This window comes from Convolutriloba macropyga, chromosome 11 (assembly GCF_964194025.1).
Source record: "Convolutriloba macropyga chromosome 11, txConMacr16.3, whole genome shotgun sequence".
Classification (NCBI taxonomy): domain Eukaryota; kingdom Metazoa; phylum Xenacoelomorpha; order Acoela; family Convolutidae; genus Convolutriloba; species Convolutriloba macropyga.
The window spans coordinates 29,009,994-29,033,946 of NC_134478.1; the positions used below are offsets into that span (position 1 = coordinate 29,009,994).

The following is a 23,953-nucleotide window of genomic DNA, read 5'->3' on the forward strand; positions in this document are numbered from 1 at the left end:
AAGATCCAGCTGTAACCAATCAGAGTTGGTTCTGTTCCACAGTAGAGATAAGCTAGATAGCCGAAGGTGCAGATTGCGGAGAAATTTAAGGAAGGCGACGTTTTCAGTCGTGATATTTTATTCGCGTGATCGTCTGGTATCCTGAGCCCTACCTTCCTTCGGAGCCTCTTAACTTGTTCTGTATGCCTTATATAGGCTAGTTCCAGTGATTGTGGAGCACAATTATTGCGAAGTACTACTATTTCATGAAATTAACGAACAGGAGGGGGAGGCTAAACTCAATTAGCGGACGGACCGTTGATTTAAATTAGAACAATGTCAGCAATGTAATTAAATCGTTACTAATCGTTCAATTTCATCCACGGCTGAACATTTGTCGGCTAACTTTTATATTCTGCTACGCGCACATAAACTAACAGGTATAATACTCCACACTGATATTTGGAATAAATACGTGGGTGGCCGCCGTATTGGCCGACAGGGCGTTTAGCCGACAACCATAAAATGAGAAATTTAACCGACAGTTTAAGTAAAATGAGCAATAAATCTTATTCTAAAGCTGTGATTGGCCAATTTAAAACACTATTTCGTAAGCGGACAACTATACCGCATTTTTTTCATCAACTTGAGTAACGAAGGTCTATCCGTGCTCAGACCGTATTTTACCCCATCTGGCCATGCCTCGCGGGCCATGGCCATGCCTCAGCGGCCCGTGGGACTTGATATGAATCTATCACAGCCGAACTAGTGATTTATGGACCATTTATGGACTTTTATTACCAATTATGAAAAAAACTGTCGGCTAAATTTCTCATTTTTTCCTTGTCGGCTAAACGCCCTGTCGGCCAATTTTCCTAGCACCAAATACGTGTAATAGTCGACTATTTCTGAGAAATGCATGTGCGTATTGACGCATCTATTATTACCATTCCGATGGCATGCAAAATAAATTTTATAAAATGTGTTACAGAAAATTACACCATTCTTTCTCATTATAAGTCGAATATTTTACCATTTTGCAAGTGTGTTTTTGTAGCATATCTGAAAGCATTTTTGATTCTTAATTATATTTGATATTCTTCAGCTAAGAGACTGGTTTGAGTTTGAGTTTGAGTTATATTTCGTTGCTAAGTCAACTAAATTATGCAAAGTTCAGACAAAACACTAACTGCTATTTACATTTGAAGCAATCTATATCATTATTTGAAAAGAAAGCGCCGGCAGCTATTGTGAATTTATCGATTGCTTGAATTTGACAGAGGTTGGAGACAAAATCAGTTGAGGTTAGTTCAAATTGAATAGATGTCTCCGCACATCAACCATTATGTTTGTAATTGTAATGCAGTACAAGATTATTGTTTAAATAGCCACTTGGTTCCTTAGTTCAACAGACTTTCGCTGCTGGGATCTGTTCCGGAATCTTTTCTGTTCCCCCTTCCCAGTCTTTATATAACCAGTCTGTTTGCATCCCCTCAATATCTACTTTTTGGTCCTTAGAGATCCCCCAGACGAACTCCAACGGTTATCTTGTGAGATCTTCCAAGATTCTTGCAAACAACGTGTATCTTGCTAGATTCGGACGTTTGTCTTGCAAGATCTTGCAAGATAACCGTCCCAAAAACTTAGCAGTTTTAAACTCGTTAATGATCAGACTCTAGGCAGACTTTGACTAGGAAGCTCGGTCATGTAGGCGGACTTTAATATGACGCTCGTCCATGTAATCAAAAACGCACTCCCCCCCCCGTGCGTTTTTAATTATCTGATCATTAACGCACACCTCGACCTGGGCAGAAACATTGATCTGCGTTTTCCGTAGCGATAAAACAACGTTTTCACTGATTGAATGTGTATACATGGCGAAATAAGACTTTTCACTGACTACAATCACATCTTCTTATATATTAAAAATGAGTGACAGTTTATAAGCCCAGTGAAATGAAACTTGATAGCCTTGATAAGAAACATACTTAATCTTGGAAAATCTTACCAAGATCTTGCCATGTTACATGGCAAGATAATATCAAGATATGTACGAACTTGTATGATCTTTGCATGGCTATCAAGAAACAAGATCTTGGCAAGATTTCCAAGAAAGACTAACCATGACATGGCAAGAGATACCAAGTCGTAAAAATTAAAAAGCACCTTCAAACAAGATTTAGCACGAATTCATATGATTAAGCACGATTTATCAAGATTTATCAAGAGTTATCAAGAACTATCAAGAATTATCAAGAATTATCAAGAATTGTCGGAAAATTCAGCTCCCGTTAGTTTATCAACCAACAATTGAGCCTACTTTTTCCAGTATAGTTAAATTTTTAAGTGGGTGCTAGCTCGGTATGTACATAGTACACACCTTATACAGGACCGCCATCGGGAAGGCCCCCACTAAAGTCCCATAAAAACATCTTATTTTATAACAAAAATGTTCGTCGGTAAATTTCAAAATTTCAAAAATGCCGGTAATACCGTTTAACAGTCATATATCAGCTTATTGTTCTCTAAGTATCTTAAAAAAATTAGAAAAGTTCTTAGTCAAGATCTTATCAAGGTGTTCCAAGAAATGTCTGTCTATCAAGATCTTGGCAGATGTTTCAAGTTTTGCACGAGTTAACAAGATCTTGCATGTTATGGCAAGGTGTATCAAGTTTCGTTTCACTGGGAGGCTGCATGTTTAAGATCTTCGAGTGGCATGTTTAAGAGACCTATAGAACAAGCATAGTTTAAGCGGACTTATAAGTAGAGGTCAATGACAGAAAACGCGCTGACATAATAAGGTCAATGACCGAAAAACTGATTCGGAAAAGTTCAATGACCGAAAATACTAAGGTGCAAGAGAAATTCATCGACCAAGAAGGCAAATCTAAGGAAAATGACAAAAAATTTCAAAAAATCATGGGTTCTTATTTGGCGATGCAAATTATATATTCCTGAACAAAGAAAAGCTAAGATTCAAAAAATTTTAGAAGTTGGAACCTCGATTTCCCATTTGATCGCTTTTGCTTTTGTCTTGACTTTTCTTTTTTTGTTGTTTTGTTTTTCTGCTTTGCGTTTTTCCCTCATTATAGCTGCTTTCTGTTTTTTTTGTTCTTTCCTTCATTTTTTATTCTCTTCTTTCTTTCTTGTTTCTTTCTTTCTGTCATTCTTTCTCTCTTTCTTTGTTTCTGTTTTTACTTCTCACAAATTTCTCCTTGTAAACCTTTTTTGTTATATGCAAAAGTTTTGCTTGACTGTCTTTGTTTTTTTGTTCGAGAACTATTATTTCCAGTTCTTGAGTCACCTGTTCACGCCTATTGTTTCTACGTGACCAAATTGGATCTTTTTCATAAATTAAATCTGTTGCTAAATCAAAAGTGATTTTAAGATATGATAATTCAAGCCCTGACAGCCGATTGGTTAACGATTCCCTCTAGCAGGAAGAAGATCGCGGGTTCGAACCCCTCCGTAGTCGGATTTTTTTGAACGCTTAAAATTTTATTTGGGCGATACCTTCCGCTGCTTTAGTTTGACCCGACTTTCGCTTGAGGGCAATTCGTCCGATAGGAGTCGTTTTATGTATCTTTTGTTCATTTGCTCTTGTCCTTCTTTCTTCGTTCCTCTTTTTCTTTTGAGTTTTTAGTGAATTGTTTTTCTTCGCTTTCAATCCTTTCTTTTGTGCAAACTGTATTTTTACAGTTCTCCAGTTCTCTTTGGCTTATTTTCTTTTGTCTCTGTTTTTGCAAGTACTTTTCTTCAATTACTTTACTTTCATTATTACAATTTTTATTTTTCAATCTTTGATTTCTTCTCTGATTCCTATACATTTCCATTTGTTTTCCTTAAGCCCTTCTCTATCGCAGCTAATTTCTATCTCCGTTGCCATTTTTTGTAATTCTCGGCCACTTTTTTAGCTATTTTTTTCGGTCAATTTTTTTTCCGTTCTTTTATGTCGTTGTCGCTCACCTCTATGTTTCTCCTTTTTTCTTATTTTTGTTACTTATTTGCCTTTTTTTATTTTCCACGCTTCCGGTCCATTTGCTTCGTTTTTATGATTAATGACTGTTTTTTTCGTCACTGTTTTCTCTGAATTGTTTCCTCCTTCTCTACTTTAACAGCATTTGTTCTTCAATTTTTTTCAGTCAATTCTATTTTATCTCGTGTTTTTCACATTCATTATTTTAATTTTTTACTTATTTGTTTCAACTTTAATTCAAAATTTTGTTGTTTTTGTTTCTTTCTTTTTCTTTTCCTAATTTTTGTTCCTCATTAAGATTGACTTTTGAAAATTCCTATCAGAATTAGATAAACCGTATATGAATAAACATCTGGCACTCCAATTGTCATTTTGTCTAGATGAAAACTGAAAGACTTAATTTTGATCAGTATGATTTAATAACACAGCTTGTTGTATATCAAGCTAACACGGTAGATTTTTCAGCAGAGCTTTGGTGCCTGACCGTGGTTCTGGAGATAGTACGTTCAAGTCCTCTAATGTCTAATTCTTTAGCAGTATTTGGAGTTATAATCTTTCCCATAAAGTTGAAATAAGCGAACGTTCAAAAAACGCCAAAAACGTGCAATTGAGCCTGAATGTGGTAATTTGAATGTCCACGTTTTTTCCATTAAGCTTTCATTCGTTCGTTTTTTTCTACATGTTTCAAAATTGAACTTTGAACTCTAACCCGTGGCGTTTCCAAACGTTCGCCTTTTTCAACTTTATGGTACACGCTATAGCAAGTTGAATTTTAAATAGGGTTCAAATACCATGATAACTAAATAACATTTGTACGTTTGGCTTGAGCATTTACGTAAGGGAGGCCGCAAAGGTGATATTACGTTTTGAGTAGCGATAAAGAAACGTTTTTTGTTGATTAATTGTGTACATGGTGAAAATCGTAAATGGTCATTTTGGTTAGCCTTCCAATCCATTTAAAAACAGTTCTATGGCTGAACTGCACTCCTACTGAGGGTAACAGAGAGCTAAAGTTCAAAAGTTTGGGTCGAAAGTTTTTGCCTTAAACCAATTTTTTTCTCGGGCCTAAAGAGAAAGTTTCATATGTACTCTACCAGTGATAAGGTATTTGAAACACTGGTTTCCTGAACAATTAATTGATAGTTGTTTTTTTTTAACTTATATTGCCTCCACCAAATGTGACTATTTTATTGTGACTAGTTTACTGTGATTGTATTATTTGCAAAAGTTCTCAGCATAATCAAACTGTAAATGCCTTTTGTGCATAATTGTACATGTAATTGTATGAAATGCAAACAATTTGCTATAACAAATGTAAGTTTGGGTGCAAATAAATGTGTGTTAGGAGGGGGGCAAAACAGAAAAGAAAAGATACGTGTTCCGCTAACCCCTACTCCTCCCCCAGTCCTATAGCTATAATCATGGCAATCGTTGCAAGATCAGGCAAGGAACTTTCTGTATGGCTTGTATGGAACCATATATGTTTCTTGGTGACTTCTTAACAAATAGACGTGCCAAGATGTAGAAATTTCAACGAATGTGATTGGTTGAAAAATTTAAAGCAATGTACTTTTAAGTGATCAATTAGCCTAAATTGGACATAACCTAATGCTAGATTATAATTTTTACCGCATCTGGCCATGCCTCGCGGGCCATGGCCATGCCTCAGCGGCCCGTGGGACTTGATATGATTCTATCACAACCGAACTTGAGACCAGTTTCCCCAAAAAAATTGTAATTATTCTATTTTTGGCTTATCGCGATTTCTGAACAATTTTACGTTAACACGTATATCCTATTTTAAAACATGGAGAATTTCTTGAGCAATCAGCCAATCCGAAAACAATTTTCCCATTTCCTCGATTGTGATTGGCCAGCAATACAATTTCTATATTTTGGTACGTCTGCCATTTTCACTAGCGCCTTTTTAGTGACGTCTCAACAAATAGACGTACCAAAATGTAGAAAATTCAACGAATGTGATTGGTTGAGAAATTTAAAGTACTGTAGTTTTAAGTGTTCAATTGGCCTAAATTGGACATAGCCTAATGCTAGATTATAATTTTTACCGCATCTGGCCATGCCTCGCGGGCCATGGCCATGCCTCAGCGGCCCGTGGGACTTGATTTGAATCTATCACAACGGAACGTGAGACCAGTTTCCCCCAAAAAAGTATAACTTCGCTTTTTCGGCTTATCGCAATTTCTTAGCAATTTTACATTAACGCGCATATCCTATTTTAAAACATGGAGAATTTGTTGAGCAATCAGCCAATCAGAAAACAATGTTATTCAACTGAAAGCAATACAAGATCATCATGTTTTCAAAAAAAAAGTCCTTGAAAAATGTAACAAAGAGGAACTAATTGCGAAACTTCTAGAAACCAGTGAAAAAATAAATGAGAAGGATAGAATCATAAAATCTCTAGAAAACAATTTGGCACAGTACGAATTGAAGAAACAGACAGTTACTTACCAGAAAGAGACAATAAATCGTCTGGAGAAAGATGTTGAATACTTCAAAGACAGACATCCAAAGTCATTAATAATTTGCTAGAAAAGCAGGATAATTCGCGTTTACTAAAAAATATTGAAACACCAGATAAAAATATTATCCGAAAGTGATACCGCGCTTTGCAAAGCAGCTCTTAATATCAGATAGCACATACCGCAAAATCAATCAACAAGACATCTCGCAGCAAACGGCAATACATTCATATTCTTCAGCAACAATTAAAGATATTGGAAATGTTGTTGAAACGTATTCTCCTGGGGCTCAGACGGAAATGCAATGAAAGGCAATGCAAATGAAAGATACAGTTGATAAGTGCATGAAAAAGTTGAAACCACACAGTGTAGCTGTCTGCAAAATTTCACCTGTCAAGGACGGCTGTTATGCTCGAAATAGTAATAATGAGGCAATTACAAAGTTTATTGAGCTACTTGAAATGATATGTCTGGAACTGGATGGTCTGTATCAGTGGTCAAAAGTTGAATGTCTTGACAATGCTCTGTTAGATAATGATATTTCTTATGACGGGGTTCACCCAAATATAAATGGAATCAAAAACCTTGTGAATAATATTCGTCACTATAATGTCTTGAACAATCTACCTGCAGCACAGAATGTGATCCAACCTCGAAAAGTTCCAAATATTGCAATATTGCTTGAGTTGAATAATGTGAAAGATATGAGAGTTTGTTTTTTAATATTAGTAATACTTTTTTTCTGACAAATTTGCACAAAAATCACTTCATAGTTAGTAGGAGCAGTTTAACTCAAGCAAAACATTCGTTATATAATTTTGTCTACATATTGATGGTCAGCTGGATTAAAAAAATTTTGCACGTCAAAGCTGTTCGTTTTCTTTGCAATTTGTTTTTGAGAAAAACATAACTCCTTTGTGGAGATGTTGAAAAAAATCCTGGACCCTTTCATACATCGAACTTATCGACTTTTGATAAAGTGCAAGATCCAACCCAAAAGTGTTTGAAATTTTTTCTCATAAATGCGCGTAGCATACAAAATAATTATGAAGACCTTTCGAACTTGATTGAACAACTAGATTCGCAAACTATACTTATAGTAACCGAAACATGGGTTTCCGAGCAACAGGACACTAATTTAAATATTAGTAATGAACATCTTTTCTTACAAAAAGCTCGATCAAAGAAACAGGAGTCCATTGAGGTGGGGGTGCTGGAGTTTGGATCCCCAGACACTTCAATGTTAAACGTAAGAAAGAATTTGAGATAGCTAATGCAAATTTTTTTGAATCAATGTGGCTCGAAATTAATGAACCTCTGAAAGATAAATGTTTGGTGAATATTTCGTACAATCCGAGTAAAAATCTTTCCGATTTTTTCTTGAACGAGTTGAATGCTGAAGTATCTAATGCATACAATCTTCTTCTATTTGGAGACTACAACATTGACCAATTCAATAAAAAAGAGAAAGAAATACTTGACAACTTTACATCTGATCTGGCACTTAACCCAACAAATGTGGACACCCCGCTCGCATCAGCAAAAGTAATCAGTCCCTTATCGGTCACTGCTTCATGACGAAAAACCAAATTGTAGAAAGGAAAGTTTGTTTGCCGCCCATTGAGGTTGACCACAATATCATATTTTATCAGAGTAATTTGAAATGATAGGGAGGAACGAAGATGTATATTTCTTTAGAAGGAACATGAAATTTTTTTCGGGGGAGAAATTCAACAGGGACTTGGCTTTTGCGGACTGGCGACCTATGTATCAAGAGGAAAATTGGGATGAAATGTTTACAAAATTTAATGAAATTTTTCAAAGTATACTTGATCAACATGCACCTATACAGATCTGTGATTCTTCAATAAAACAAAACAAAAAAGTGATAAACCATGGATATCCAAGGAACTCAAAAAATTTATAACAGAAAAACATCATTTGTACAATCAATACAAATTCTCTCAAAACTACGATGTTTTTGACGAGTTCAAAAAATGCCGTAACCTAGTGTACCGAAAACTACGAGATGCACATCACAAATATTCTGTTAATTTTTTTAAGCAATATGATACTTCGAAGCAGAAATGGAATTTCATCAATAAAAAATTAAGAAACCACAAACAATGTATTAATGTGTCTGAAATTGAAATAGACGGAGCCAAGACCGTTGACAAAAAAGCAATCTGCAATGCATTTAATAAATCTTTTGCGGAAATGGGCAAATATTCTGGTGATTTCGTTCCTCTCAATATCCATAGGCTGGACCACTGTTCTGAAAAATTCAATTTTAGAGTATTGACTTTAAAAGAAATCTAAAAAACCATTGATATTTTAGAAAACAGTAAATCATCGGGTCCAGGATTTGTCCATGCATGGGCTTTAAAGGCGGCGAAGTACGCAATTGGTACTCATCTGCAATTTATTTTTAATGAATGTATTCAGAACCGTGTCTCTCCCCAACTGTTCTAAAACATGCATATGTCACACCAATTCACAAAAAAGGATCAACAACACAAGTGTGCAACTATCGACCAATTTCGTTCACACCAACTTTTGCTAAGCTTTTTGAGAAGCTTCTCCTTTTCCAAATGATGGATCACATTAATAAAAACAATCTATTGAATAAAGAGCAATTTGGATTCCAAAACAAAAAATCTTCAATAGATGCAGTATTGTTTTTCACTGAGACAGTAGTAGAAAACCATGAAAATGGGCAAAACACTGCAGCAATTTTTTAAGACCTTGCAAAAGCATTCAATTCAATTTCGCACAAAATATTTAAAAAAGCAGAGTCCTGCAACTTCTCTGAGCCTGCAGTTAATTTATTGAGATATTTTCTCGAAGAAAGATCACAATGCGTCAAAATAGGCACCGAGGTCTCAGAACACATTTTTGCTAATCACGGAGTACCGCAAGGCGCAGTATTAGGACCCCTAATTTTTCTTTTATACCTTAACAATTTTTTTCAGAAAAAATCAAAGGTGACTTTGAGATTGTTCAATTTGCAGACAATACTAGTATTTTATGTCGATATGAACCAAGAGAAACAATTACAACAAAAATTGAAAATATTTTACTGAAGACGGACAGTTACTTGAAGGAAAATCAACTCACTTTGAATGCTGATAAAACAGAACTACATTATTTTTCTACCAGGGACGAATTAGAACCAAAAGTTACTTTTATCGGGAATTTTAAAAAATCTGCTGAGAGTTGTCGTTATCTAGGAATAAACCTTGACTCAAAATTGACTTTTGAAGCACATTTAATTGTAGTTTTAAAGAAAATGGCGGCCGCCATTCGCTCACTATATCTTGTAAGAAACCATATACCTTTGGAAGTAAGGTTGCAAGTTTTCAAATGTTTAGTTCTGCCTCATTTGTCATTCATTGGAGTTTATTTACAAACATTGTCAGCAAAAAATGTACAGCGTATAAATCGACAGATTAAGTGGGGCATAAAAGTGTGTTATATGCGTCGTAAATTCGATCATTGTCGTGATATCCTTCTCAAATCGCATGTCCTACTAGCTGAATTAATTATTTCAAAGTTTAGTATATTGAAACTCTACACAGACTTGAATCAGTGGATAGTATCAGAAACATTTAAAAAATGTGCAAACCGCCTACAGTTAAAACAGAACAAACGGACAAAACAGCTGATAATAAGAACGCAAAAGTATACTAAGCAGAGTAAAAGATCTTTGATTTTGAAGAGCATACAAAAATGGAATAATTTACCCTCTAACGTAAGAGCGACGGAGAACAAAATTCTTTTGAAAAGAAATTTAACAGAGTTTTTGCAACGTCAGCATGAAAGTTTTCCAATAGATAGACAGTTAGGATCATTCGTGTCTTATTTTTTCTATAGTAGAACGTACAGCTTAATGGGTAACATCAATTGATAACCAGAAGTTTGATGTATAATTTTGATTATTTCAATAAATATTCGTGATTATTCTGAAGGCATGTAAAATTTAACCTTTCGGTTATATTATTATTTTACATTAATATAATAAAATTAATATTTTTTTTTGTTTTTAAAAATATTCCCATTTTCTCGATTGTGATTGGCCAGCAATAAAATTTCTATATTTTGGTACGTCTGCCATTTTCACTAGTGCCATGGTTCTTGGATATGGTTGTCAAAAAAGGTCAACCCGGGAGTTGTCCTAAATAGCCGCTATGCCCCCAAGAAAAAATTGATGTTTGACGTTTGACTCCCTTCTGAAAAGCGTATTAATTTATTTACATGCAAATTATTTTATATGAATGCTATAAATGCGGATGCTAGCGAAAAAGAACCCGCGACCGTAGGTATAAGTGGAACAGGTTCAGTTACAAAGCAATAAAGGTTCAAATGGGCACCACGGAAAATCTTTGGCAAATATCTTGCCATGTTTTTATAAGCGGACTGTTGGTTCTTTTCTGTCTCCCCCTCCAGCCTTATATAGCCAATCTTGTTTGCATTCCCAGAATTTCAATTTTCGTTACTTATGGATACAAAATTTGAAATTTTTGTTACTTTTTGTTTCTTTATTTGATAACGGTTATATGTCGGCATCAGAGGCAAACTGAAGGGTTTTTTGCTCTCGATAACTGAAAAAAATTTTCATAAAACAACCTTTGGACAAGATAAATTTCGAATTGTTAAAAAAACGCAATATTCAAGTGCCGCTTACTGTATAGGCAAATTGTAGTTTCCATACGCGTTAATTTCAAATTTTCGCTGCATCATTATGCTGTACCTGCCATTTGTTTTCAATTGTAAATATGAGTGTATGAGATGCAAGGGCGTTCCAAATGTACGTTGTTTCAAATGGACGACACCAAATGGACAACAAAAAAAATAATAAATGCAAAAACTCAATATTCGCTGATAATTTCGTACTAATTGACGGGCCGGTAGGTGCACTTCTTTCGCCGCTTTTAACTGGCCCGTTGTTTGCAGATTATATCCCGCAGCCAATTTGAGGCATAGCCATAGACAACGGTCCGCAATAGTCTGCATAATTTTCCTTGCGTATTTCTCGTTTAATTTAGTCATTAGTTTTCAAAACGCATGCAATCGTCGTCCAGTTGAAACAAAAATAACCGTTATCCATTTGAAACGTCGCTCATTTGAAGAGCCTCCATGAGGTGGAAACAATATGCTATTACAAATATAAGCGGAGCTTCAAATCGACGTGGGCGGCATCAACAGAAAAGAGCAAATAATTTAAGCGTAGATTTGGTTCAACACGGGAGCATCTGCCATGGATTTTGCGTGCCATTTATTTTGCTTCCTTGGTTCGACAGACTTTTGCCGCTTGGATCTGTTCCTCTAGCCCCCCCCCTCTGCCAGTCCCATATGGTTAAAATTGAGGCTCCCCCATAAATAAATTGATAAGGGGCTCCCTTCTGAAGAGATTTATAGTTTATCCGGACGGTTTTAAATCTGTCCGGATATTACGTTTTTGGAGTTAGCTTTTGTGAACTGCATTATCCGCTATACTGTAGAGTACTGTTGCATTACTTGATATTCGACTAGCCCAAATAACTAATCGTTCAGCTTTGCTGCTCTACAAAATTGTTTCGATCAGATTAACAAAAATAATTCCAAGTTAAAACAATCAAAATTTGCTTGAGTTTTGTTAATAACTCAACTTATATCTCAAAATTGCAAAATCGACTCGTAGCAAGTTGTTCACTAAGCCTATAACTAACTATAGGCCAAGTTCTATTGTTATAGATAGGCTACTTTATAAAGGAGACCCCAGAATATAACCCAATTTTGAATAATCCGGTTTAATTCAATAATCCATTTTGTTTCTCAATTGGCTTAGTAACGAGTGCATAGTAAATCTTCTAAGAAGAGAGCTAAGAGAAATTCAAAAAAAGAGGTTAAAAAATTGAGAATTTTTCTGATTATACTAAAAAAAAACTAGTCTGAGTAAAAGAAGACATATTCTGAGGTCCAAAAAGTGGATTAGTCTTATACCATTGTCAACCCGTCAATCATTAATCGTCTCTCGAAATAGATCAGTTTGTTTTGGTTCCTCAACAACTTTATGAGCTGAAATTCAAGTTATCGCCGACAAAATTGGACAAAGTTAATGATAAACAGGATTTGGTTCCAAAAAAATCTAGAACCTGTTTATAGAAAAGTTAACGCTACAACAAAGTCCTCCAGCGACGAATCACATCAATTTTGAATTCAGCTCGCATTAGGGTATCCCTCACTGATCCTTTTTCGATAGATGGAGGGATACAAGTGGGGGCTGATCACTGTACTGAGTTTGGGGAAAAATTGGGAAATTTTTGCAAGAGCAAAACCATCAAAATCTACTCTACAAGTGATACAAAAGCTACTGTAGCAGAAAGAGCAATTAGATCTTTGAAATACATTATTTATCTCCACATGGAGGAAAACAGTGATAAACACGCGAACAGCACGGATAATTCTGTTTACACTCTAAACAAAAGAGTTAACAGATCTTTAGGTAAACATCCCAAAAATGTAAAAAGTTTATGTCAAAAGATTGTTTGTCATTTTTTTAACAGAAATTCTATAAATGCGTTCAAAAACCGCTTTTGAGAATTGGTGAAAATGGAAATCTCCGAATCTTAAAGCACGATAGCCGATGCAGAAAATGTTACAAGCCACAATTCACAAGTGAAATTTTCCAAATTAATAATATTGCAACTTTGAAACCACCAACCTATAAACTTTACGGAGAGCAACGTGATGAAATTTTAGGCAATTTTTATGAAGTAGAGCTTGAAAAGTGTATCATTTATTAATGAGCTCTTTTACTGTAGAGTTGGTTTCAAATGCGTATTTTGACTGTTATCCAAATAATACTTTGATTTCTTTTACAAACTTTCATCTGGAACAAATAAATCTTGAAGGAGAATGGTAGGTCGCAATTACCGAATTGTCATATCCTTCCCTTTACCAAAATATCACGGAAAGAAAATTCTTTTGTCTAGATTCGGCTAACCCAAACACAAAACGATCCGAATATTGCACACTTGATCCTGGTCTATATCGTTGCGTTTCTGACATTATAAATGGAAGGAACAAGAAATTCAAGAAAAGGAAAAACTCGAAAAAAAACACTATAATTTTACAAGTCAACGAAATTACTAGAAGAATATCGCTAAATTTACCCAATGAGAAATCTATGCTTCTGATTTTCAGCCTTGAACTTTGTCAAGTTTTTCGATGTGAGTAACTATCTATGGTATGGGTGTGTTCATGAGTGGAGCTGGCCCTCATTATCCCAAATACCCGGACGATATTGTTCGCATACACTCATTAACGATTTATAGCGATATCGTTGAATACAATATCTTGGTGATACCAAAACCACTTTTTCGTTGCATTCACTTCTCAAAAGTCAAAAATTACATTATGTTAACAGGACAATGCATTAACTATCAAGACTTTTCAGATCTTCAATTCGAAAAAATTTGACGAATTGTTTTCACATCATAAAAATTGAACTACGTGACTAATACGGCAAAAAAAATCCTTTTAGCTTTACTGTTTTTATCAGAGCGGCATTGATTTTTCAAAAAGCAACTGATTATCGTTTTTAAAATTGAATCTTTAGAAAATGGTTGCAGTCAGTGATTTACCATATTTTCGTGGATACGCTAGACAAAGAGGTATGGCATTCGGTTCCTCCGGGCAAACAATTGGGAGGACAATAATTCCGTTTTTGAGGCGATATGTCGTCACAGCATCAATAAGAGTGGCTGCTGATTTGATTGAAATGGCTGCTCCTGAATTTGGAAATGTTTTGATTGGAAAGAAATCAACTCAAATCTGTTGTTACCGATGTTGGAAATTTTTTTTGCGTTAATAGCTTGTTGCTGGAAAAACAAGAAAGCGTCTCATTATTCATAGATCACTTCCAAAAAACAATTGAGGTCGTCGAACAAGCAAGCATTTTTTTGCAAATCGAAATTGAATTGTAGCTCAACAGATTTTTCTAATGTTCGATATGGAAACCAAACTAACTCTTGCTTGGATATTTTTGTCGAAATTCCAGTTTTCGAACCAATTGAGTCTTCACATGTAAAAGAAACTTACCCGAGTACTTTATTGGAAGAAAACAGCTTTGAGTTTGAATTTGAAACAGATAGAGCTATCTATCTTGACATGAGAGACATCCATCTACACATTTAAGTATCACTACAAACAGGGAGACTTCTTGACGATTATATGGAAAAATATTGAAAAGCGGGCCTGGAACACCATTATCGTTAACTGAAGTAGATTTAAACTGTCTGACTCATGATAATAATTTGATGCATTCCCTTTTTCTAATGTTGAAGTATATTTCAACAATCAACAAGTCTACAACTCAAATGGGCTCTTTGGACACAAAGCTCTAATTTCCAACGATTTCAATGCATAGCAAGATTCATTGAAGGTATTCTAGCTTGTCATGGTTATGAGTTTGAAAAAGAACCAACAGATTATGTCAAATTACCCTTTCTAGTGGATTAACGTTTTATGGTACTTAGCTCTTAATTTGTTTCAATGTGAGAAACTGTTGTTTTCAAACACTGAATTGCGGCTAAAGTAGATTAGGGCAAAACCTAATTTTTATGTAATTTCTTACAACCCTCATAAAATGCTCAAAGTTTTGGATTGTTCCTTGTGTAGGGTTGTGTTGGGTTGTAACTAATTTTATGGAAACAATTGCTCGCAAAATTTCTGTTTCCTAGCGACAGAATCAATTTGTTCAGGAAAATGTTTTCAATGAAGCTCGATTTAAACGAATTGCACTAGGAATGAACTCAATTTCAGCATTCACGGGACATTTTTGAAGACAATCCGTTCCGTTACCGCAAGTTGGACTTACGAGGACTGAGAGTCTTTCGAGGATAAGGGCTATTGTTTCAATTGACACCAGTAAAGACTGCCGAGCGTATGTTACTACCATATGAGCTACGATTTAATTACCATATTCCCGCCCTACATAACTATTTGTTCAGAGACCACTATATTTTTGTATTTGATCTCACATCACTTCAAGATGCTGCTGAAAAAATAAATTAAACCGAACTCAGTGGCGGGGCCTACCTCTAAAGCTATTCTTTGGCAGTAAACTCAGCGATGTAACAGAGCTCATTGTGTTAGGAGAACGCAAGTCAACAGTAAAGATTGATCTGTTTGGAACAAATGCTAAAAATGTCTGAGATGTTTTTTATTAACTTTTGAGATTTTTTTCTCTTCTTCTCCGTTTTCTACGGTTTTTATATACTTGTTTTCTGCACTGGAACATTTGTAGTTTTTTGTCTTCTCTTCATCTGGTTGTTTTCGCTATCAAATAATTTTCTGATTGATGTTAACTGGGGTAGACTAACTTCAAATAGTTATTTTTATGTTCCTTTTCTAATTTTCCTAGGATTTTTTAAAATTGTTATTTTGTTTTATCCAACAAACAGTTGAAAGAAACAGTTGAAGAACAGTTGAAAGAAACAGCAGAAACGAACATTTGACGAAACCACAAAATCCAAAAATTGTGGCACTCAACAAAACGAAAGTTTTCAACTTGATTGTTCTGCCAGGAATCCTTGTACAAACTGTGCTTGTGAGATAAGGACAAGAAACTTTTTTTGCATGGATAATACCTCACTTCGTGATGCTTATGAACGCTTTCGAGCTAAAATTTCTATGCTTAACGAAATTCAGTTTTCCAATTCCTCCCAAGTAACACTTCTCCAAGTGAGGTTGGTGAACATTGGATAATGATTGTTCTCAAAAGAAAAATGATTGGGCTCAAAACGAAATACTACCACGCGGACTCTCTAGCACGATCAGTCACACACTACAAATCTTTGAATTAATAGTGTCAGAAAATGATACCCCGACCGCTCAAGAAGATGCAGTATTTATGTGGATTCTACACTATTTTTGCTGCATTTGAGCTATTTAGATTTTTACAAACAAACTTGAATATGGTTCATGATGTGCATGTGTTGAATTTTATTTGTAATGAAATGTAAATTTGATTTCTTTTGCATACACTAAGCTGATAACAAATAGATTTGATATCGTTTTTCAACAATTGTACGAATTACCCAATTAGTTACGTAAGTTTTTCATTTTATCGATTTTATTAATCCGCTCGGCTAATTGTGTCTCGGTTTTCAGTTGTTTTGATACTTGTCTGTCGTAAATATTCGAGTGATTTTGTAGTCTGATGTGCGTAATTTATGCTGTGCTTGTGATTTTTTTTGCTGTTTTACCTCATAATTTTTGAAAATTTTGACGGGAAAGCTGTTTCTTATCTTTATATGTAAGTACGTCTTGCCAAAAGGGATGAAAACAGGCCATAAGTAATCTGAATACTTGGGAGCTATGCCTAATCTTAACACATGTGAGCTATACCTAATCTTTATACATGACAGATATGCCTAATCGTAATACATGTAACGTATGCCTAACATTAATACATGGCAGCAATCTTATTACATGCGAGCTGTACCTAATCTTAATACATGGAACCTAATCTGTTTACATGGCGGCGTCTCTACTCTATCTTAATAAATACAGGTGACCCTACATTCTATAGCCTCTCTTAATACATGGAGGGGGACCCAAATCGGAAATACGCTGTACCCTATCTTAATACATGGGGGTCCTCACGCCCCCGCCGCGGTGCTGGGTCGCCCACACTTTTACTACTCAAGTAAAATTCGGAACATTTCTCACAACTTGGGTTTTGATCTCTCGTTTGGACTTTTTTGTATGTGCTATCCGAGAGAATAAGTGTGTTCGCCGATCTTGGTATGAACTTTGGATGAAAAAAATCTGACTTTGTTGTTGATGCTGTTGATGCTTTGTTGTTATGGATTTGGTCGATGTTTTTTGTTTACTTTTCCAATCTGAATATGAACCATTTTGTTATTTTGTTGCCGGTAAGCATTTTCATCTTTTAGTTGTGATATTAATTTATTCAAATTCAAACATTCATTTATTAAGTCCTCTTTCTTCATTCTCCCGAAATCTTTCCTCTCTTTCTGTGCCTCTGTCATTGTTTTTAAGAAAGCTGTGGTTTGTTTGTGTGTTTTCACAAAAAGAACTTGCGACTGATTTCTGATTTACGATTTTCTTTTTTCTTTACGATAAGAGTTTTAGACATCTGATCGAGGAATAAGTTTGTATGTTGAATATATTTCATTAACCTCGATTGAGCCAACCTAAGATTTGCTTAATATTTTGTTTTTAATTTTTGTAACACTTGGTGCTTTAGATTGTCTCCAGAGACGTAGGAGTAATAGTGGCTGTTGGAATCCGGTCACGATGCCTCCTCGTAAAAATAGTGATGCATTGTCCGGAGTCAGTATCGGGAGCGGTGTCCCGGGTATATCTAGGCCACCTTCAGCAGCTGGAAGTGCTTTGGGAGCAGGTGATGCTGATTTCCAGGTAAGGCTGAGTTCAAGGTTATTTCTAGCACTCGTTAACAACAAGAAGCCTCGTTGTGTGTGTTAATACATAATTCTGTTCTGACTCCTCGAATCCGAATTATGTGCTCCAATTTTTCCAAATTGAGTGCAGAGGTTTACTTTTGATGTAAAAAAGGTTCCTTCACAATTCAGAGCTTTCGATGGTTTCTCAAATAAGTATACTTATAGTAACCTTATAGTAACTTATAGTAACCGAGTCCTTTGAAATCAGTACCTGAGTTCTTTGAAAAACTTGATGGCCGAAAAAACGAGTTCAACCGCAAGAACTGTATACAGGAACAAATAATTTTACCTCGTTTGAATCTGTTTTGCGAACAACAATGAAGAAGTAACATTTGTACATTTTATTACATTTTTTGAGAGAAAAAAAATGATTTAACCGAAACGTCCTCTTTGGCGAGGTTAGCTTTTCAAATTTTTTAGGAGATCAGAAGATTCGTAAAAATAAAACAAATATTGGAAAAAATGATATTTCGCGTTCATCTGCTATTATGCCTATTATATTGCATATTATCATTTTAGAAACCAAATTCAGTTCTGGAACATTGCATATCAAGAATAGTTTAAATTTAATTATGCGTATTTTGTCTTCATTATTATATTGGAGGTAATTGAGCTCGTCCAGGCTAAATGTATCCTGCAAAGTCTGAAAAATAATCAAATTAGCCGAAATGAAGATTGAGCTGCAAAATGTAATATTATAGTAATTACTATAATACTAAATAAGCTCTTTATACTTAAGCTGGCTTGTATGTAATTACCACAAAGCTCCCTTCGGTGGGGGTTACGAATTTCTTTGCAATTTAAAAGTTGGATGAACACACGCGAAATCACATATAACACAAACCCTATAGCAGAACATATTGATTTCTATGCATTACGTTTTACTCGAAAATCAAGATGGGCAGTGCAACCTGGGACATGAACAGAAGGCTGACCATCCAGAAAATCAGTATGTCTTTAAAATGATTCAGTGTGGGTTTGCTCGGTAGCCAACGTCAGTAGTGATGTGTCTTTCTGGGCAAACTACGGGGGGGGGGGACATAAGTGTCTTCCCGTGAACACTACGGGGGGGGGGGGACACAAGTGTCTTCCTGGGCAAACTACAGGGTGGGACACTTTGAAATTCTTTCTCCTTATTTCCCCTGCCATGCATGAAACTAATCTTAGGAATCCATTTTCCCTCCACTTGCGTGACTAGTTTGCCGCTTTCGGCTTGAAACCATTTTAACTACCACCGCTTTGAAAGTTAATTCGTCATATGTCTGCGCCAGGGTATTTAAGTCTTGTTTTGGTCTGGGCCATAAGTGTCTTCCCGTGAACACTACAGGAGGGGACATAAGTGTCTTCCCGGGCAAACTACAGGGGGGACATAAGTGTCTTCCCGTGAAAACTACAGGGGGGGACATAAGTGTCTTCCCGGGCAAACTACAGGGGGGACACTTAAATTTTTTTTGAGTTTTTTCGACTTTTATGCATGAAATCAACACTGGCAAAGACATTCTAATAATTCCTGCTGCCTGTCTAAAGGCTGTGTCTGTTTTGCCTTTGAATAACGTATCAGTTACGCTATTTTCGCTTAGAAACATAATTCCTAAATGTCTCTTCAGGCGGGGTTTTAACCGAAACTTGAATATGAGAACTTGAATATGCGGGTTATCCCAGAGAGTAAGGGACTAACAGTTTGCTTTGCTTTGCTTTGCGTCAACACCGAGCGGGGAATTTTTCAGTTTAATTATTGCAAATAAACTAACATTTAAACTTTGTCAGAATAGTCACTAAAGAAATTTAAGTTCCTTACTTTGTTTGCTTTGATCGGAAATCTTCCACTGTTTCTTTTTCGGGCGGCAGAATTTATAAAGGGACTGCTAGCAATCATTACAATTTTTCCAACAATGGCGTCAAAGTCATCCAGATGGACAATTATAGTATGCATTTTCTTATTTTTTTTCCTGCGCTGTAGCAAAACTCATATCCAGTGGCTGCAAATTGCTCATATGGGCGCCATTAAACAATGTCGTGTTAGAGCAAAAAAATGTTTGAGGTGCTGGTAGAATTTAGTTTTGAGCAAATTCATCGAAAAAGCAAGTGACAAAGTGCGAGGAATGGAATGAGACAAAGAGATAAACAGACATATTGAGAACGAGGGGAATGTAAGTCAAAGAAGAGAAATTGAGGAAAATAGAATGATGTAGACTGCCGGGACAGCGTAAGACTAAGGCGAGGGGCGACCATGGAGGTGGATAGGTGGAGAGAGTGCAATGTGAAAGGGTGAAAGAGAGTGCAAAGAACGGGTGAAGGGAAACTATGGTAACGAATCAAAAACAAAAAATTAGTGGGCAATGGATCGAGCATTCGATCAGGCTACTCTGTGGGACCGATTGAGAGACAAAGATTGAGCAAATAGGGGGAGAAGAAGAAAGAGGGGAGAGTGGTGTGTTGAGACGGATGCGCAAGGCAAACAGCTGTTGAAAACAATACGAGGGCAGCAGCAAGCGTTAAAGTGAGTGAGAGCAATTGAGCGAGCAGCCAATCGATTTATTATATGTCGGACCAACTCAGAGACAAAACGTGAGCAAACAAGGTGAGAGGAAGGCGTGTTGCGGCAAACAGGGGATAAATAATTAGAGAAAACCAGTGTTGGTAGTACTCGAGGAAGTGCGTGACGGCGCGATTAGGGTGTGATATTGGTTGAAAGATTAAAAGCGAGCAAACAAGGGGGAAAATGTGAAGTAGAGTTGATGTAAGTGTGTCAAGATACACAACGGTAGAACACGAGTGAAAGGGGACAAGCGAAAAAAAGAAGAAAGTGGTAGAGCGAGTGATTGAGCAATCGATAGCGCAAGAGTGTGGGGCCGATTGAGAGACAAATCGAAAGCAAGGAACCAAAGGGAGAAGGACAGGTGGAGGACGGTTAGTTGGAGCAAGAGGTGAGTAGTATTATAGTGACCACTAGCGGCAAATACGACTTATGATGAAGACAGTAAGAGAAACCGATTTAGTTGGTGTGTGTGTGTGTGAGAAAGAAAGAAAATCAGCAAGCGAACGAGTGATCGAAAGATCGATTGGGCTATCGTGTGCGGCCCGTTGAGAGTTAGAGAGCAACCACGCAAGGAGAGAATAAGCAATCCAGAAGGTCAACTGAGACGAGTGGCGGGAGAATTGAATGGTGAACAAATACGAGTGGTCAAAAACAGTTGATAATTCGCTATATAAGTATTATATTAAAAAAAACTCACAATTGGCTGTGAAAAGAAAATTTTTACTCTTCTACAGAACTTGTATATATGAGTATTGACTTTCTACCAAATACTTACCTTTTTTTACTATATGACTATCAAGACAAAAATTAATCATAGCTGATTGATAAGGGAGAATTTCACACTTCTATTGATTTCTGCAAATAAAACTTGACATATCACGAATTGAAAACCTTTTTCGCCATTAGGCCATCATACCAAAACTTATCCACAACTAATTGAAAAATGAAATTTTTTACACTGCTACTGCAGTTCTTCACATGAAAATAGACTTTTTACCATTTAAAAACCTTTTTTTAATATATGGTTTGAAAAAATAAAAGTTTTTTATAACTACTTAAGTGGTGACAATTTTGCACTTTTACTGAATTCCTACTTATGGAAAATGACTTTTTACCATTTAAAAACCTTTTTTTTACTATATGGTAAATAAAACAAAAGGTTTTTATAACTACTTAAGTAGTGAGATTTTTACACTTTTACTGAACACTCCTACATATGAAACTTGACTTTCTACCATTTAAAAACCTTTTTTTACTATATAGTGAATAAAATAAAAATTTATTTTAACTACTTAAGTAGTGAGAATTTTGCACTTTTACAGAATTCCTACATATGAAAATTGACTTTTTACCAATTAAAAACCTTTTTTTACTATATGGTCAATAAAACAAAAGATTTTTATAACTACTTGAGTAGTGAGATTTTTACACTTTTACAGAATTCCTACATATGAAAATTGACTTTTTACCAATTAAAAACTTTTTTTTACTATATGGTCAATAAAACAAAAGATTTTTATAACTACTTGAGTAGTAAGATTTTTACACTTTTACTGAACTCCTACATATGAAAATTGAATTTCTACTATTTAACAACCTTTTTTTAATATAAGGTGAATAAAATAAAAGTTTTCTTAACTACTTAAGTAGTGAGATTTTTACACTTTTACTGAAGTCCTACATATGGAACCTGACTTTCTACCATTCAAAAACCTTTTTTTACTATATAGTGAATAAAATAAATTTTTATTTTAACTACTTAAGTAGTGAAAATTTTGCACTTTTACAGAATTCCTACATATGAAAATTGACTTTTTACCAATTAAAAAAACCTTTTTTTACTATATGGTCAATAAGGCAAAAGATTTTTATAACTACTAGAGTAGTAAGATTTTTACACTTTTACTGAACTCCTACATATGAAAATTGACTTTCTACTATTTAACAACCTTTTTTAAAAATATGGTGAATAAATTAAAAGTTTTCTTAACTACTTAAGTAGCGAGAATTTTGCACTGTTACAGAATTCCTACATAGGAAAATTGACACTTTACCATTTAAAAGCCCTTTTTTACTATATGGTGAATAAAACAAGTTTTTAATAACTACCTAAGTAGTGAGAGTTTTGCACTTTTACAGAATTCCTGCATATGAAAATAGACTTTTTGCCAATTAAAAACCATTTTTTACTATATGGTCAATGAAATAAATTTTTTATAACTATTTAATTAGTGTGAATTTTCCACTTTTAAAGAATTCCTACATATGGAAATTGACTTTTCACTAATTAAAAACCCTTCTCTACTATATGACTATCAAAACAAAAAACTGTTCTACTGCATTTCTGCATATAGACATTGGCTTTTTACCAATTGAAAAACTATTTTCTACTATAAGACCATTGAAACAGAAGTTAATGACAATTGATTGAAGAGCGAGGACTCTGCACTTCTACTTAACTTCTGCAAATTAAATAATCAATTAAGAACCTTTTTCTACTATAGAACCATCAGGGTTAAGGTAAAACATAACTGATTTAGAAGTGAAAATGTATTAATTCTACTGATATTCTGCAAAACAATTGGAATTCAACTAATAGGAGAATTTTTCCTTCTTATGACCATCAGAAAAAATTTACATATAATGGATTAAAACGAGATTTTTTACACTTACTCTGAACTTCTTAATTTAAATATAGGTTTTTTAGCAATTAGGAACCTATTTCTACCCTGCAACAATTAAAACAAATAGTTGTTTTTTAACTCAGCGAGAGAAGAAAGTTTAGCACTTTTCTGAACTTCAACAAAAATTGACTTTCAAACAATTAAATAATTTTTTCTACTATATGACTATTAGAACAAAGGTTAATCGTAACTGATTGGGAATTGTAAGTTTTACACTTGTTCTGAACTTTTGCTTATTAAACAAAGTTTTCAATAAATAAACGCCTTTTTCATCTATACGACCATTAGAACAAAAAACTGATTACCAAAACTGAATTATTCACTGTTATCGTTTTTCAACAAAAAGCAACTTTCTACCGATTACAAACTTATTTTGTTGAGGCCTTTAACACAAAAGTTTTTCGAAACTAATTGCGCATTGACAATTTTTACCAATACTGACTTTTTGCATTTGAAAACGGATTTCTTTTTTAGTGAAAACATTTTTCCTTACTTAAAAAATAAAAAAGTTGAACTGTTTGTCTCAATACAAAAAGTTCTAACTTGGCAGTTTTGTTTATTTAAAACATAAAAAAATGACTTCTTATTGTTCAGAAACCTTTTGGTGCTATATTTCCAATTAAACTTTAAGTTTGTCTATTCAACTAAGTTGCTAAAGGTAACTAAGTTATGTTTAGAAATCCGTTTGGTGATATTTTCGTTAAAGCAAAAAGTTGATTACGGAAAAAGAGATAATTTAGCAGTTTTTTTTCTTGCTTTGTCTTAGACAAAAACGGTTTTCTACTCTATGAACATTCAAACCAAAATTTTTTCTA

At 34.9% G+C, this 23,953-nt stretch overlaps 1 protein-coding gene across 1 annotated transcript in view; it reads left to right on the forward strand.

Annotated features, from left to right (window-relative positions):
* Nucleotides 1-979: 979 nt before the first annotated feature.
* LOC142349616 (uncharacterized) overlaps nt 980-23,953 on the forward strand; it is a 58,082-nt gene continuing 35,108 nt past the window's right edge. Inside the window, 2 exon segments of the mRNA XM_075401301.1 lie at nt 980-1,283; nt 17,699-17,871. Of these exon segments, the coding sequence (XP_075257416.1) occupies nt 17,749-17,871 (123 nt within the window). The 5' untranslated portion in view covers nt 980-1,283; nt 17,699-17,748.